The sequence below is a fragment of the Dermacentor variabilis genome, chromosome 5 (genome assembly GCF_050947875.1).
Source record: "Dermacentor variabilis isolate Ectoservices chromosome 5, ASM5094787v1, whole genome shotgun sequence".
NCBI classification, from domain to species: domain Eukaryota; kingdom Metazoa; phylum Arthropoda; class Arachnida; order Ixodida; family Ixodidae; genus Dermacentor; species Dermacentor variabilis.
Genome location: NC_134572.1, coordinates 43,369,660 through 43,387,411, shown reverse-complemented (window position 1 = coordinate 43,387,411; position 17,752 = coordinate 43,369,660). Strand labels below are relative to the sequence as shown.

The 17,752-nt window shown below is 42.7% G+C and overlaps 1 protein-coding gene across 1 annotated transcript; it reads right to left on the bottom strand.

The window, feature by feature from the left end:
- Window positions 1-1,324: 1,324 nt before the first annotated feature.
- LOC142582490 (condensin complex subunit 3-like) lies at window positions 1,325-5,377 on the bottom strand. Its single transcript, XM_075692275.1, has one exon. It carries the CDS (start codon window positions 5,225-5,227, stop codon window positions 2,342-2,344), a length of 2,886 nt encoding a protein of 961 aa, XP_075548390.1. The 5' UTR covers window positions 5,228-5,377; the 3' UTR covers window positions 1,325-2,341.
- Between the last annotated feature and the right edge of the window lie 12,375 nt (window positions 5,378-17,752).

Sequence of the window (17,752 nt, the reverse complement as noted above, 5' to 3'; positions counted from 1 at the left end):
TGACATGATGTCTGCAATGTCTTAACAATCACCACTTACCCATCACAAAGAAGACCGGAGGGGTGTGCACGTGTACGTGAGCTTTCGTTCTGGAGTGATTCATGCTGTAGGGCAAGTTTAACGAAAAAATCTGTGGCCATGAATGGTTGGCCAATGGCTGGCATCTATGGGCTGACGTATGCGTATGTGATATCAACAGTCGCAAGAGGGGGGTCACAGGAGAGAGTAAGCAGCCTATTACGAGAGATTGCTACGTGCAGCGTAATATTTGGCACACATGTTCATGGCAGCACTGTCTACAGACCGTGAACATTTTCCTGCCATGCTCAAAAAACTTTGCAGTGCCCCCATTTAACTGGGCAGGCCTGTGTGCATTTCTGAACTATGCAGGTGTAGCCAAATGTTTACAAACATTCCCAAAGGAGCACTGGCTTTGTATCGTGGTGTCAATGTGCCAGGCATGGCTGGCCAGTGTTTTCATTCGCTATGGTAGTTCAACACCAGATATATCCATCAATGAGCTCCTACGCTCACAGCAGAAGGCTGTACACAAGCATCTCTAGTAAAATATACTGTTTCATACATAGCAGGCAATGTTACAAAGTTTACAGGGACTTCTCTCACTGTCACGCTTTTAACCAAATAATGATACATCACTTACAGGTATGTGTCATATAGTTCAATCCAAACAACAAGTCCCATACTCTTATGTATAAAAATGCGACGTAATTGTTACGTGGAAGGCATCACAGATCTGAACCTCTTCGTCAGTGAATGAGTGGAGGGACATGTTTCTGCGACCATCAGCCGCAGTGTATCGTCTGCGCTCACAACCAGAATACAGTGTGTTGCATACTGGAAGCACAAAGGTAAAAAAATATGATTTGACCTAACCTTACGTTCACAAGTTGTAGTATAAAACATTTATTTTCTGTTAAATCATCGGCGGTCAAAAACAATTGCACTGCAATATGTGCAGAGCAAGACTTCTGTGACCACACTAATTGCATAGCTTTTGTAGAGCCGCCTGCTAAGTGAGAAATACATAGAGTGTACAGTTGATTGAACACGCTTGCTAATGGTGCACCCAGAATATGCTGTTTCATTTAAATTGAACCAAGCTATGAAAGAAAGTGGTAAGTAATATGGATGGGAACAATGCCCCATTGTTGGCAGTTTTCTAGAGCAAGATTTTCTTGTGATAGGCGTAAATGGCAAGTCAGAATCAATTTTCTTCATCATAATGCAACGAACCAGCTTGTTAATAGTTAAACAACAGAGGGCAATTTCTTTGACTTTGAGGAATAAACCAGCCTCAAGTGTATAGCGATGTTGCTATATATTTCATGCAAAAAAACGTACAAAGTTCAATTACTCCAAGTACAATGTATTTAGACAAACATATATGCAGCACTGGTACTATAAGCAAAAGATTAAATGCGAACAGTAGAGCACGTGCCTGAAGCATAACTGAATGTACAGTGCATGAACATCGAGTTAGGCTGCTGAATGTGAGGGTGCTCCCTTGCTGTAAATTTTGGTCTTTTTTTGTTTTGTTTGATCTAAAACAGAGAAAATGAAAACCAAAGACAGAAACAAAACTATTGCATCAGGGTGAGCATTCTCATGTCTGGCGGTCAAACCGAATGTGCACATCTGTCCGACGATGACAGACGTGTAGCACGCATTGTACCTTCATTTATGCTTTGGGCACGCATTTTGCCATTCATAATTACATGTTTGGCAATAATACATTAAATGTCAAAATGTAAATGTAAAAAAATTTATCAAAATGTTACGCTATCTTGAACATCAAGAAACGGGTATGTTAAGTTTAAAATAATCAAATTGGTATTATCAGCTACATACATGAGATGCAACATGAAACCGTTTTGGCATGCACACCACATTCTGCCTTATGTAGCAGGCTGTTTGTTCAAGTTTACTATAGTGTACAGCTTTACAAGCAGTGGATGCATGAGCAAAATGCAAGAACCTATGTTTAGCTTTTCAAAAGCAAGCAGTAAACCTTCTGGATGCTGATAACAAAAACTACAACACTGAACGAATACAACACACACAAGTAAACAAGGCATTTAAAGTACAAGCATGCAGCATATGATGCCTAGTCTTGTGCACTGAACAGTGTGTTCTTGCACTTCGTCCAGCTTACTGGCCACAATACACTATGCATATGAAAAGGGCAGCTATATTCAAGGGCCAATCATTGATGGTTGAAAAATACTTGATGGTAAACTTCAGCACACATGCACACTACAGTGCTGTTAACATGAGACATACATCAACAAAATGTCAATACATCAAGAATGAGAATGCTATGTTATGAGCTGATGCTAGATGAAAAGAGTTCCTGAGAAATTTGCAGCACTGGTGACTCTGTCTTTGGAGGGCTTGACAGGACACTACCTTGATGGATTGTCCTTCTAGTAAGGGCACGTTTTTTCTTTGTAGCTGAGAGCATGGTGCTTTCGTTTGAGGTTGTGCTCTCGATGACTACACTCATGGATGACATCTCGTCTGTTTCACTCAATGTCACAGCAGGTGAAAGTGCCAACAGCTTCTCCTTGAACCTCTTCACCAGTGCAATAGTGCGCTTTGCTGTCACTCTCTTTTCCATCTTATGCACTGCTGACATTAGGTCCGAGATGGCACACCTATGGGTAAGCCTCAGGAGGGTTAGTGCTTTAACAAAGACCAAGGAATCAGGCGAGTCTGGGTCCTTCAGCACTTCTCGGCAAAGTAGCTCGGCAAGACGATCATGTGGTGTCAGTTCGGTTATTTCATCATCAGAGGCATACTCAAATGGATTTTCTGGTGACCTCAGCAGAGTTACTTCAACAAGGAAGTTCAGGACATCAGCAGGGTCAAGATGAGTCAGAGGGTCTTGCGAGCGCGCTGTCAATATGGCATCTAATGTGGGCATAAATGCTTCTTCGAAGCACTGGGTATTTTTTGGCCCACCTAGTGAGTATGTTCTCATAAAGGCACCCAATACTTGGTGAAACCGACTGTTCTTGTCGGCATCTGGATTAATCCAGTGCAAGATCAATGCAGACATCAGTGTCGGAGAACATATATGACCATAGAGCTGTAGTTTGGCCATACCTTCTGCTGCCACAGCCCTGATATTTTCCTCTTCCATGTCCGTACACTTGGTCAAGAAGTCCACCAGTAGGCCTGATGATATTTTACATGGTATTGGACTCTCATCGTCATCCTCCCCTTCAAACACACTTCTGAGCATGCTGTCGAAAGTCTCTAGTCCATAGGTTAGAAGAACATCGAGAGCCCCAGCCAAGGCAACACTTTGGATTTGTGGTTGGTCCACAAGAGCAACCTCAAAGAGAAGCTTGAGGTTTCGCATTGCAACGTCTTTGTTCAGCACGCAACAGTAGGATAGTGCTCGTACTGCCTGCTTGCGGATGGCCATGTCCATCCTGACAATCCCGGGGAGAATAATGTCCTCAAGGCATGTTTGAAGGAAAGGAGTCAGTGATGTGAGGGGTGTGACTGCCATCATTTCAGCAATCAGTATCAGGCACTTTAGAATGATGGCTTCACTTTTTTCGCACTCAATTTCCTTTGGCTCAGCCGACAGCTCTGCCAATTTAGACTGGTGGCTGGAAAGTTCACCCTCCAGTTCAGTAATCTTCTTTTTAGTCTCTTTAGCCGCATCAAAGTTTTGCTCTTCAATACAAGTCGAGAGGTCCTCTCTCAGTATGTTCAGCTGCACTTTAATCTTGGCAATCAACATGTCTAATGCAGGCTCCTTCTGTGGTGCCTCTTGCGTTTGGAAGGTTTGGGTGGCTGCTAGAGGTGCCTGGATTTCAGGTAGCAATGCTTCAACTTCTTGCAGTGTATCATATGGCTCTGGGTGAATGTATCTGATCAGTTTCATCAAGTGAGGTATCTGCAGTGAACCTACCTTCGTTGAGAGCAGCAATCTCCGAACAGTCTCAAGGAGGCGTTCCCTCCCAGCAGTGTCGGCAAGGTCAGCGGACTTCAACAGCAGTATGAGCTGCTGTGAAACAAACTGATGGTCAAGCTGACGTAGTGCTTCCCACTCCGTACTAAAGGACAGCACATACTTTGAAACAAACCCGCAGTACACTGTCAGGTCAGGGAAGATTTCATCCAAGCGTGACTCTGATTCGGCCGACCCTTGAGCTCGAAGAGTCTGCACAAGAATCCGCCAGTACAGTGTGCCTTCACAGCTAAGTTTGTCCTCTGGAATGAGTTTGTCCTGGTCAAGCAAGCGCTGTTTGATGTCTTTGATGAACATTTCAATGCCATGTGTCTTGAGTAATGCCTTCAGTAATGCCTCCACGACTTTCTCTGATCCATGGACATCGAGAAGCTTTATAAGGTCCGCAACGCTGTCCTGACAATGCTTGAGCCAAGCAGGGATTAAGTTTGCTACGACAACCTGCCTGACTCCGTTCGACGGATCATTGAGACCACTGTCTAGAAGCTCTGTCCTCTGTTTTATCTTTAGATACCTCACCGGCACCTTCTCTGCGATGCGCTCGTATGCACGCTTCCGGACTGCTTCTCTCGTGTCCCTAGACCGCTCAACCAATGCCCCCAGTGTACGTGAAGACGGAACCATGTGGCTAACGACGGCCACTCGGACGTCTGCGGACGGGTCAGCTTCGATGTGGAACAGAAAGTGCTTCACAATTTTGCACTTTGAGTCACTGGGGTCCTGAAGCCTTGACAAGGCGCCAACGGCGCGACTTCGAACGCTTCCGATGCGGTCGCGGAGCCTTGTAAGCATCGCGCTTTCAATTTCCTCAAAGAGTTTGTCGTCGATAACGCTGTCGTCCGTAACGTAGCCGAGCAGCTTCTCGACGAAAAGGCAGCATCTCTCGCGGATAATTTTCTTGCCGCTTCCGCTCCACTCCAGCACATTACGGAGGATGGGCTCCAAAAGTTCGTTCTTCATAGAAGTGTTGTCGGCTTCCTGTGAAGCAGTCGGCGAGGCGACGAAACGGGCAGTGAAATCTAGAAGGCATTCAACGTACTCGCCGCTGTCGGTGTTAGGAATGATGAACTGCAGACACAATACGAGTTCCTTCAAGAATTCGTCGAAAGGCGTGTCACCGTACACTTTTCGGGCAACCTCCAGTCCTCTTTCAAATGCATTCGGCCTGTCCTGACAAACGGTTAAAACGTCACACAGCGTTGTCATCGATGTCACATCCATCTTGTGTCACTGCGGCAGTACGCACAGTAGAAAGTTTTCTTGATGAAGTTGATATTCGTATGCAGACTTAACTCAATGGAACCAGGTAAAGCAAGCACGAATGGATACAAAATGCATTTCTCGCACTCCCGCCGTTGTTGGTCGCGTTGTCCGTTGGCGCGCTTAAAGTTTGCGATTGTTACGCTATGTGCGGAAAGTTTAGCACTACTGTGATTCAAATATTGTCAAGCACGATAACAACAGGGCATTAGATAGTAAAATTAATTTATTTCAGCTTAATGATAGGGCCAGTATTGTCTTAGCAGCTATTTGGTGGTTGATTTCTGAAGAACGGATCTCACAAAGCTCACAGCTATGCTCACAGAAAGAAACGTTTGCCGCCACGTAGAACATGGCCTCCGAGACTTCGGCAGTGAGCAAGTTGCAGGTGCCATAGGTGGTGTCCAAATCGCAACCTTCAGACACAAAGTTTCTCACCATGTTACCTAGAGGGAAATCTGGCGCTGCTGCGCTGTGGTATGCGTGGGAATGCCTTGGGGAATGCCGGTATGTTGTGATTTCGGATTGGCATCGCTCTCGGAGAGCGAGGCAAGCACCGTTCCGTCTGTCACAATGATTCATTTTCTACTAAAACTGCACATAAAAAGCTATTTTAGCTTCATTATTACACAAAGACATGTTTTGTTTAACTATGAGAACTCTTTATTGCATGTATAATTATATAGAACGCAAAAAGTATCAGCGGGCCGCTAAAGTTGGAGGACAGACGACAAGATTCGCGCTCGCTTTGGAAGAGTTTGGCGTCTATTCTTACTTTTCTTCGCTTGGTCATGCATTGTAGATGAGTAAAGATGTAGTATGCGTGAATTGAAAGATTTCATGAAGATTTTACTTTAAGAACGCGTTATTTGTGCAGCCAAATCCACGTTCTAGACGAAGCCTCTTACAACACCAGCCAACACGAGCCTCGCAGACACACATACCGTCATTCCCATGACGGCACGGCGCCACTTAAGAAACTCCCATAGATGGTGGCGCCACATTTCCCTCTAGGTGTTATAGTGAGAAACTCTATGCCTTCAGAGATACAGCTAGTATACCTCAGTTATACCAATATCATGAGAAGCCAACAAACACTGACACCAAGGACAACATAGGGGAAATTAGTTGTGCTTAATAAATGGAATGAAGAAACGATAAATAATGGAAATTAAAGTGGATGAAAAAACAACTTGCCGCAGGTGGGAACCGAACCCACAACCTTCGCATTTCGCGTGCGATGCTCTACCAATCGAGCTACCGCGGCGCTGTTTCCCCATCCACTTTGTTGGGTATTTATGTGTACTAGTAAACCCTGGGAGTGTTAGCCAGCGCCACCACTCACAGACCTTGGCGGCGGACGTGGAACGTCCTTCTTGCCGCAGGCGTCACGAGAACGTGATCTCATGGCTTCTCATGATATTACTAATAAAAATCGGGCCCCTCGTGATCTCATGGCTTCTCATGATATTACTAATAAAAATCGGGCCCCTCGGTTAACCCCCTTTCTTCTCAGTTATACCAAGTTACACTAACTATATTTCTGAAGCTTGCGAGTTATACTAAGGTATACGCCGATGCGCCACTGTTCCTCCGCGAGGCTGCAAATAGTTCGTTCTTCAAACTTTCCCTATTACCTAAATAAGCCGGCCACCACAAAAATAATATTATTAGCGCGTGATCTTACGTGTTTTCACTCGTCTATTATAGAGGAAAGGTGAAAGCCTAATTTTTTATTGAACTGAAATAAAACGCTTGCTTCGCTAAAACTATTTATTGTCAAGTTTCACTTCAGTTGGCAGTGAAATTTCATGAGTAAAACGGGCTCAGTAATGAAACGAACCGTATCGTGAACTTTTGAAGAGTGAAATGGTCAGACTCCATTCACTTTGTCTATGTCTGTTGCACACCTCATCGCTTCCGCCTATTGAAAAGACGCTTCAAGAACGGCAGACACTCTGGAGGTATCAAGTACGACGCCATATTGAAATATTCGCATGACGACACTTTTGCTTGCTGCTGTGATTGGGTGGCGAAGTAACACAACCCCGCGCGGTCCGTGTGCCTTGGTTGCCAGCTGCTGTTTTTGTAAGTTGTATCTTACACTAAGCCTGCTTTCCTACGTTCACGTGTTACGTGACGCGATTGGGCAAAAAAGAATGTCCCACATCCGTCCACCATAGCTTTAAGTGGTCACTTAAACCTGTAGCTTTAAGAGTAAGTTTTAGCTCGGGCCCAACTCCGACGCGGCCTTTTCAAATAGATGTAAAAACGCAAAAACGTTTTTCTGAGATAACTCCTGGACTGATATTAAGGAAATTTGTTGCATTTGAGAGAGCAAGCTAAATTCTAGTCACTGTTGGTAGCATAATTTCTATTTAGGTCCTGAATTTTGTTAAAGAGATTTTCAAAAATTCGAAAGTTTGAAAAAAATAGAAGCACGAAGTTTACGGATTTATAGCTCTGCATAAAAAATAGATATCTCAGTTCCGTAAACGGGATCCATTAGATCAATGAAAGCGGACAAATTACTTACGTCATTTTCTATATTACGTGAATTTCTTACCTTGTTTACAAGGGTTCTGAAAAAGGTGTATTTCCATATTACTAAATTTTTTTATATTCATGTGTGACATATCAATTTTCTCCACTTTAGATGTACTATTACATGCAATTCACAGAATTGTGTTATCTTCTTTCGTTGTTGAGTTACAGAGTTGTAAACTTGATAGTTTCGCTTTTTGAAATGTTTCGGTTTTTGCCGATATTTAATAAAATATTGACAACCTAACTCAAGAATTCGAAAGCAACAGTCACTAGATTTTTAGTTTTTCTTTTAAATGCAACAAACCCGTCTAATTTGGTGCAGTGGTCGCCGAGAAAAACGAATTCTCCTTTTGCATGTATTTAGACAGGAGCACCCGAGCTAAAGCTTCCTCTTAACCAGTTTCCACAGTGCTGCACGTTTTGAAGGCACTCGTAGGATACAACTTTAAAGAAACAGCTGCTTACAAAGTTGCCCTGCTTCGCTGAAAGGACCTGAAACAGCAGTAATATCACAAGGCAAATGGGGGCCACTTTATGGGTGACGTGTACTGAAGGTTTCAGTGTGTGGGTTAACTACGCAGAATTTCTAAACGCTCATTTCCCTCTAATTTTCAGGCCTTATGAGGCGGGTAACTTGTTTTGCTGGCGTCTTAGGTGAACATGCTATGCATCTAGTTTATGTTTGCAGAAATTAAGGAGCACGTTATGGGTAGCGTGTAAGCAAAGTTCTAAATGTGTGAGTTTTGTTCGCTGCTTTTGCGATAAATTACGTATACAAGTGTGCAGCGTTATGAGCGTTATGCGTATAGCGTTACGAGTGCTCTACAGTGGCGCAAGGTTTAACCCGCTGCTGCATAACTACAGATGCCAGCGAGATCATATTTAGTGAACACAAAAGGAATGCTATTGTGAATTTCTGTGCGTGTGGATAAAATATAGCAGTTGTAAAAAAAATCATTTAGCCGGTGTTTAAAGGCTGTTTATGGCGATTTTTATGCTAAATTTTCCTGTGTCCCGAGAGAACTTGACGTTACATCATCATCGTCATCGTTAGCCTATTTATGTCCACTGCAGGACGAAGGCCTCTCCCTGCGATCTCCAATTACTCATGACTTGCGCCAACCGATTCCAACTAGCACGCGCAAATTTCCTAATTTCGTCGCACCACCTAGTCTTCTGTCGTCCTCTACTGCGCTTCCCTTCTCTTGTACCCATTCTGTCACCCTAATGGTCCAACGGTTGTCTAATCTTTCCGTTACATGACCTGCCCAGCGCCATTTTTTCTCTTAACGTCTATTAGAATATCGTCTATACCCGTTTCATTCTTCGTTCCATCGTTCTTTGCGCGGTCCTTGACGTGTTCTCACGCTTCTTTGTCAGTCTCCAAGTCTCTGCGCCATATGTCAGCACTGGTAAAATGCACTGATTGTGTACTTTCCCTTCCAGTGATAACGGTAAGCTCCCAGTCAGGAGCTCACGATGTCTGCCGTATGCGATCCAACCCATTTTTATTCTTCTGTGAATTTCCTTCTCATGGTCAGGGTCCCCTGTGATTAGTTGACCTAAATAAACGTACTCCTTAACAGACTTTAGAGGCTGACTTGTGATCTTGCACTCTTGTTCCGTTGCCCGGTTATTTGTCATTAACTTTGTCTTCTGCATATTAATCTTAAACCCCACTTTTACACTCTCTCTATTAAGGTCCTCAATCATTTGTTGTAACTCGCCTGCATTGTTGCTGAATAGAACAATGACATCGCAAACCGAAGGTTGCTGAGATATTCGCCGTCGATCTTTACTTCTAAGCATTCCCAGTTTAATAGCTTTAATGCTTCTTCTAAGCACGTAGTGACTAGCATTGGAGAGATTGTGCCTCCCTGTCTGACCCCTTTCTTTATAGGTATCTTCCTGCTTTTCTTGCGTAGAATTAAAGTGGCTGTAGAACCTCTGTAGATATTTTTCAAGGTATTTACGTAAGCGTTATTCTGTATTCCTTGATTACGTAATGTCTGTATGACTGCTGGTATCTCTACTGAATCAAATGCCTTTTCGTAATCTATGAAAGCCATATAGAGAGGCTTATTGTACTCTGCGGATTTCTCGATAATCTGATTAATGACATGGATGTGATCCATTGTAGATTATCCCTTCCTGAAGCCAGCCTGTTCCCTTGGCTGACTAAGTCTAGTGTTGCCCTTATTCTATTGGATATTAGTTAGGTAAATATTTTATATAATACTGGGAGTAAGCTAAGGGGCTTATAATTTTTCAATTCTTTAACGTCTCCCTTTTTGTGGATTAGTATAATGTTTGCATTCTTCCAATTTTCTGGGACCCTTGCAGTCGACAGACACTTCGTATATAGAGTCGCCAGTTTTCCAAGCATTATGTATCCTCCGTATTTGATTAAATCGACTTGTTATTCCATCTTCTCCTGCTGCTTGTAGGAGGAGTTTCTGTATCCTGTTCATTACTGTTTCTAATGGAGGTATCCTGACTCCTCTGGGTATTGTACAGGTAAATATAGAATTCTTCCGCTTCTGTTACTATATCTTTGAGATTGCTGATGATATTACCCTGCTTATATTTCAGTGCATACATCTTGGTTTGTCCTATACCAAGTTTCTTTCTCACTGATTTTAGACTGCGTCTATTTTTTACGGCTTCTTCAGTCTTTTCTCACGTTATAATTTCGAATATCCCTTATTTTCGCCTTGTTGATCAGTTTTGAGAGTTCCGCGAATTCTGTATTATCTCTTGAGTAGAAAGTGTGATTTTTTGTCGTTTCCTTATTAGGTTCTTTGTTACTTGGGAGAGCTTGTCTACTGGTTGCCTTGGTGTCTTGCCTCCCACTTCAACTGTGGCCTCTGAAGCCAGCCTACTTACGGTTTCATTCATTAGCTCTATGTCATCATCATCTCTCTTTTCTAAGGCTGCATATTTGTTTGCAAGCAACAGCCTAAATTTGTCTGCTTTTGCCCTTACTACCTCTAGGTTGACCTGTTTCTTCTTGACCAATTTTTTTTCTTTCTCTCTTCAAATAGAGATGAATCCTAGCCCTCACTAACCTATGATCACTGCACTTTACCTATACCTATCACTTATATATCCTGCACTATGCTGGGATCAGCAGAAAGTATGAAGTCAATTTCATTTCTTGTTTCACCATTAGTGCTTTTCCAGGTCCGCTTTCTGTTGCTACGCTTCCTGAAAAGGTGTTCATTATTCGAAGCTTATTCCTTTCTGCGAATTCTACCAGCATCTCTCCTCTAGCGTTCCTAGAATCGACGCCGTAGTTGCCAATTGCTTGTTCACGTGCCTGCTTTTTCCCCGCTTTTGCATACAGGTTAATGTATGTGAATCGAATACAGCCTTTAGAAAGATTTCTTATAAGCAGGGTGTCGAACAGAACCTGAACTGAAAACAGTACCTGAACTACAATTGTTGGGGGGAAATGAACCGGAACCCGAACTGATATATTTTTGGAACGTGCCTGAACCCGAACCGTACCTGAAACGAGTTTACCGGTTCGATAAGAAACGGATCAAGCACGTAAATAAGATGACAACGTGTGTGCTCAATAGTTTGCGCGGTCCTTCGAATAACCTCGAATTCCTGTATTAAATCACTGATCAAGATTGATTGATTGATTGATTGATTGATTGATTGATTGATTGATTGATTGATTGATTGATTGATTGATTGACAACTACGTCTTCAATCGGCGCACCCCACTAGCAGATTGTTACGACTCACGAGGTGCGTAGCGCGCGATAATGTGGACAGACGATGAGTATGTGCCCATAACCATAACCGACTGAAGTCGACCATAGACGTCCGCACGCCAAGTTTCATTCTAGACGCCAGCGCTCGTTTCTCGCCTGGTGGACGCGTTTCACCTCCCATGGGTGTACATTTCCACCGCTTCCCTTCAAGACCGCGCCCGCGCTTAGTTCGCGCTGCACGCGAAACGTCTCTCGTTTGCGACGGCGCCTCTTAGGATGACTACAAATTATTATTGTGTTGTTAACTGCCACAACAGCAATGTAAACACGAAAGCGTTGATGCCACCAGTGAAATTCTGCCGATTCACAAGAAAATGGTACGAAAAAACCAGACCACCTACATGGATTACTGTTGTGCGCCGAACAAAGTAAACGAGTGGCAAACGAAGCGATCTCGTTCATTGATCACTTGTGAGTGTATGACGGTTTTTACATGTAATTCGCATCAATTTTATGATTACTGGGTATATAATCCTTTTATTGAAGTAAAAACTTTCAGTTGTTCGACCAGCGCTTGTTCTGTATTCTTTCTCGTGTTTCGTCTGTGTGTGCGCTGCCCAAGAATGGAAACCACTTCTGTTGCATGCGCTAGCAGTGGCCGCAGTTCACGTACGCCGAGAAATGGAATATGCGCACGATGCATTGGACATTACCGGATTTCCTTTCTGCATCACCACTGCACCGATCGATCGAGTGACGACTGGACGATACGCGCCGGCGTTGCTGAAGCAGAAATGATTACTAATATTTTCAACTTCCGTCTCTTGAACACTGCTAAAAAAATGGCCAAGCTATCTACATTGCTGCCTCTATTCTATATTGTAGGGGATGTACTAGTTAAAATTGTCTGCGCATTTGATATTTGTCCTATGCGGTGATATATTTTGTTTATTTCCTCACAGTGTCGATGGAAGTTCGTTGTCGCCAACAAAGACTACGCGGATTTGTAGCAAACATTTTGTGACAAACTGCAAAATGACTTTAGCTAACACGCATCGTATGTGCCGACGATTTTTACGGCGGCACACACGATGTCATTTCCAATTACCTGCTCAGTGTCACTTACATGGCTAAGCAGACGCTGCCCGTTCGCCGCATTGCAGCCATGAAAATAATCGTCAAGCGTACCGATCTTCTTAAAGGAAAATAGAAGCGTGTATACATCGTCCTTCGAATTCCGTAGGCAGACACCGCACGCTGTACGAAACGTGCCCAAACACGCGCAGTGCAAAAGGCTATCAAGGCGGTGTGAACGAGAGATGGGAGAGGTCTACGCCATGGTCTACGCTAAATGAGGCATTGTGTACATTCACTAGTTGAATTTTGCCCCGCATGCGGCGCTCACACACCGGCGCGGCTAGAGTCAATGGGCGCGGCATGTTTACTTTTCCACTGCTCTCGCTGAACCCAAGGGTTTCAAGGATGCCAGTGGTGCCTAAATCGACCGCTGGGCAGACGTGTTCACATTCTAATAAAACATGCTCCACAGTTTCCCTAGCTTTCCATAGCTTAACATGTGGGGCATTCTGGAAACTTTAGGAGTGCAAGATGGAGTAACCAATTTCTTAAAAGATATCTATAAATGTAACCGGGTGATTATACAATGGGAAAAGCAGGTTTCGGAGCCTGTAATGATTCAACGGGGGCTTAGGCAGGGATGGCCATTGTCACCTCTGATGTTTAAGCTGCACCTACAAGGTTTTGAGGCCAAAATACAACAAAGCGTACTCGGCTAATTCAACCTATCATTTTTCAAACAAGGAAAATTGATTGAACAGTTATTACCAGGACTGATGTATGCGGATGACATTTTATTAATGGCTGACAATACAGAAGATCTGCAGGGATTGATGGACATATGTGGTACAGAAGGAGACAGATTAGGCTTGAAATTTAGCAAAGAAAAATCAGCAGTCATGATTTTTAATGGTAACATTTGCGGCGAGCGTAAGATACAGGAGGCCACGCTGGAGATAGTCGATAAGTACGAGTATCTTGGGGTATGTATAAATAATGGCATTGAGTATCTGAAAAAGTATGAAAGATATGTAATGACTAAAGGTAAAAGAAGCGCAGCGATTATGAAGAGTAGGGCACTGTGGAGCTACAATAGGTACGAGGTAGTACGAGGGATATGGAAGGGGGTAATGGTTCCAGGCCTGACTTTTGCCAATGCAGTTGTATGTATGAGAGCAGAGATCCGGGCACAGTTGGAAACTAGGCAACGTGGTGTGGGTAGGCTCGCTCTTGGAGCACATGGCAAGACACCAAATCTTGGGGTGCAAGGGGATCTGGGATCGTCTTTCGAGGGCAGAGAGGCTAGTAGCAAGATAGCGTTTGAGGAGTGACTGAGAAAAATTGGGGAAATGCGGTGGGCTAGCAAGGTTTTCAGTTACTTATACACGAGGAATGTTGACACAAGGTGGAGGAAGCTAACTAGAAGGAGGAGGAGACAAAGGAGAGGAAAGACAGGGAGGTTAGCCAGTGTAAGTACCGGCTGGCTACCCTGTGCTGGGGAAAGGGGTAAAGGGAATAAAAGGAGAAAGAAGAAGAGGGAAAAAATGGAAAAAAAAGAGAAAATTCACACAGTAACGCGAAACTACGCGCTACAACGTTCAAAGGCGGTCGCACAATTCGCAGTTCCTTAAAAACTTCAACAAAGCCCTTAAGGCCTTGAGTGCCGAAGCCCGTCTGGACCAATGTCCTAGAGCTTTTTCCTCTGTAAAGGGGCGATTGTATAGTTTTGCGAGAGCGGTCACGAGCACTTTTCTTCGCACTGCGTAACGGGGAAAATTGTCAAGCAAATACTTGGGCAGCAGTGGGGGGACAGGTAACGAATCATCCGTCAAGAAAAAGGTTAAGGAGACAGAGAGGGGTATGTGGAAAACAGAGATGCAAACCAAATCAGCATTAGAGACATACAGGACGTTTAAGCAAGAAATAGCCAAAGAAAATATTTACGATAACTCTAAGGGAAGCTCATTGTTGTTTGAGGCCAGGACAGGTGTACTGCGGACTAAAACGTACCGAGCCAGATTCCAGGAGATAGACTTGTTGTGCGGGGCGTGTGGAGAGGAGGAGGAAACGGCTGAACACCTGATACTTGCTTGTAAACAACTTCACTCTGCAGTTGAATGTAACGGGGAACTATTCAAAGCTTTGGGTTTCAAAGACAGTGAAAGTAAAATAGACTTTGAACAGGTAGAAATAACTAAACGGAGGCTATCTGATTGGTGGATAATATGAACGCAAAAGTAAGGGAATAAATACATAGGTATGAATGCATATAGTACCATTCAAGGCTAGGTGGCGCGCGCCGCCGCCGCCCGATTCAGATGGCTGAGCCTCATTCATCCATCGACTTGATCTATGGATAAACGAAGGCAATATATATATATATATATATATATATATATATATATATATGTATATATATATATATATAGCTTTTGCAAAGTCGTTAACAAATTTTTGCTCATTGCCATTTTCAGCATAAACTTGAGCTACTGCTTTAAGCTCTGAGTTTGAACCAAAAATTAGATCAACTGGTGACGCTACCCACTTTTGCTTACCAGTTTTTCTGTCTATACCAATGTATTCACCATCTTTTTTATCAGATTTTTTTCCATTCAGTAGACATATCTAGCAAGTTTACAAAGAAGCTATTATTAAGCTGACCTGGAGTAGTAGTTAATACACCTTCTTGAGAATTATCATAGTTTACATTTAGTGCTCGCATACCACCAACTAACACTGTCATTTCTGGGATATTTAAGTTAAGTAAGCTAGCTTTTTCTACCAAAGCTTGTGCTAATTTATCGGCAGGTACACTGCCATCTGTATAGCTTATGAAACCATCAGACTTGGTTTTTAGGTAGCTAAAAGACTCTATATCAGTCTGTGCTTGAGTAGCGTCTGTTCTGCCAGGTACAAATGGTATATCTATACTATAGCCAGCTTGTTTAGTTGCTTGTTCGACACCTACATTACCACCTAAAACGATTAGATCAGCTAGAGATATCTTAGTACCATCAGTTTTGCTATTGTTAAAGTTAGTTTGGATTTCTTTAAGTTTAGCAAGAACTTTTTCAAGTTTAGCAGGTTCATTTATTTGCCAATCTTTCTCTGGAGCTAGAGCAATTCTTGCACCATTTGCACCGCCTCTATAGTCAGTTTTACGATATGTAGAAGCTGCATCCCAAGCTGTTCTGATAAGTTCTTGATTTGTCAAACCAGAGTTAATGATCTCTTGCTTAAGTTGAGTAACATCTTGTGTAGATACTTGCTTATAGTCGGCTACTGGAACAGGATCTTGCCAGATAAAGTCTTGTTTAGGAATCCAAGGACCTATATACCGAGATTTTGGCCCCATATCACGGTGGGTTAGTTTAAACCATGATTTAGCAAACTCTTCTTTGAACTCTTGAGGATTTTTGTAGGATTATTGAGCATATTTATTAAATATTGAATCGTCTTTGAGTGCCAAATCAGTAGTATGCATAATTGGTTTATGTTTTACGCCTGGTTTGTGAGTATCAGGAACCATATTTTCCTGTTTAGCATTAGTAGGAGTCCATTGATGAGTACCAGCAGGGCTAAGTGTTTTCTTCCAGTCTAAGTTGTAAAGGTTACTAAGAAAATCATAATTCCAAAATGAATCCGGCACAGACTTGTGTCGCCGCCTGCCGGCAGCAGCAGGAAGGAGCTGCTTAGAGACGAAACGGCATCTTGAAATCGGCCGCTTACGCGACAGCAGTCCCTACCTGCTGCTGCCGGCAGGGGGCGACACAAGTATGTGCCAGGGCCGGCTTTTCAGACGACATTTTTCTCATAGGCCAAAACAGTTTCCCATTTTCGTCTTAAAAAGCAGGTGACTAATCATGCCAAGTGTTACACTGAACGAAGTCGACGGAAAAATGCGATCGTTCTGCAAGATTTGAGCAAGAACAGTGCAGCGGTGAGCGCAAAATCTTTTTTTTTTTGAACACGTGCAGCAAAATATTCAAAGTTCCTGTATACCACAGTTCGCTCACCACCAGACCTGTAGTAAAAAATAAAAAATAATAATGAAAATTAACTTACCACAGGCTGGCTGTCACGATAACGAGTGTGGAAGCTACGCAGACCACATGCTGACGCAGCGATTCTCACTAATTACTCATTTCTTATTTCCTCAAATATGTGTAATTTATACGTTAATTTTTCACTCCTGTTGATGAATTCGTTCTCGCAAATGAACTGCGTGGATTAATTAATGTCGTTCTAACAAATTACCTAACTTCTCGAAAACGTTACATGCAGACAATTTTTCAAAAGGGTGGATTTCCTAGTAGGCAACATTTTAAAGTGTTGAGGTTCAATTACAGGCAGTTGAAGTTTTTAACGGAACTGCTCGGCCTTCGCTAGAAAATGGGCTGTGATTCTGCAAGGTCGCACAAGAGTGCTAGACTGCTCCTCTTTCTCTCTCTCTCTCTCTCTCTCTCTCTCTCTCTCTCTCTCTATATATATATATATATATATATATATATATATATATATATATATATATATATATATATATATATATATGCATAATTCGTTTCAAATGGATACGCTGTGCGAACTCAGCGGCTATAATTCGTGGATTGAACTTGTGGCGTAAAGTAATTAACTAAAAGTGAATTTGCGTAGTTACGGTTCCGTTTTCTTTTCAACTGAACATTTTGATTTCTCGTAGAAGTAATCGCCGCCTAATTCGAGTAATTTAGATAAAAGGTTAGAATTGTGCAATCTGCCATAGGCAATCTCTAAAAAGGTTTAGTGCAGCTAAAAAAATAACGCCATGTATATATATATATATATATATATATATATATATATATATATATATATATATATATATATATATATATATATATATATATATATATATATATATATATATAATTTTCATAACTAGTGGTAATTTCTATTGTGCTCTCGGCAGTATTTGTTATTTTCCTTATCAGCGCTGAAGCAAGCGGCTTACTACGCGCTCCTATTAAAGCTGAAACCGCGTGCGGTTACTAAGCGGCCTGCCAAATGCCAGCTGAAACCACAGCGAATTTACATCAAGTGCGTGAAACGGGTCGCGTTGATTCAGGCGAGTTGGAGCGAATACCGTCGCAAGCGCAGA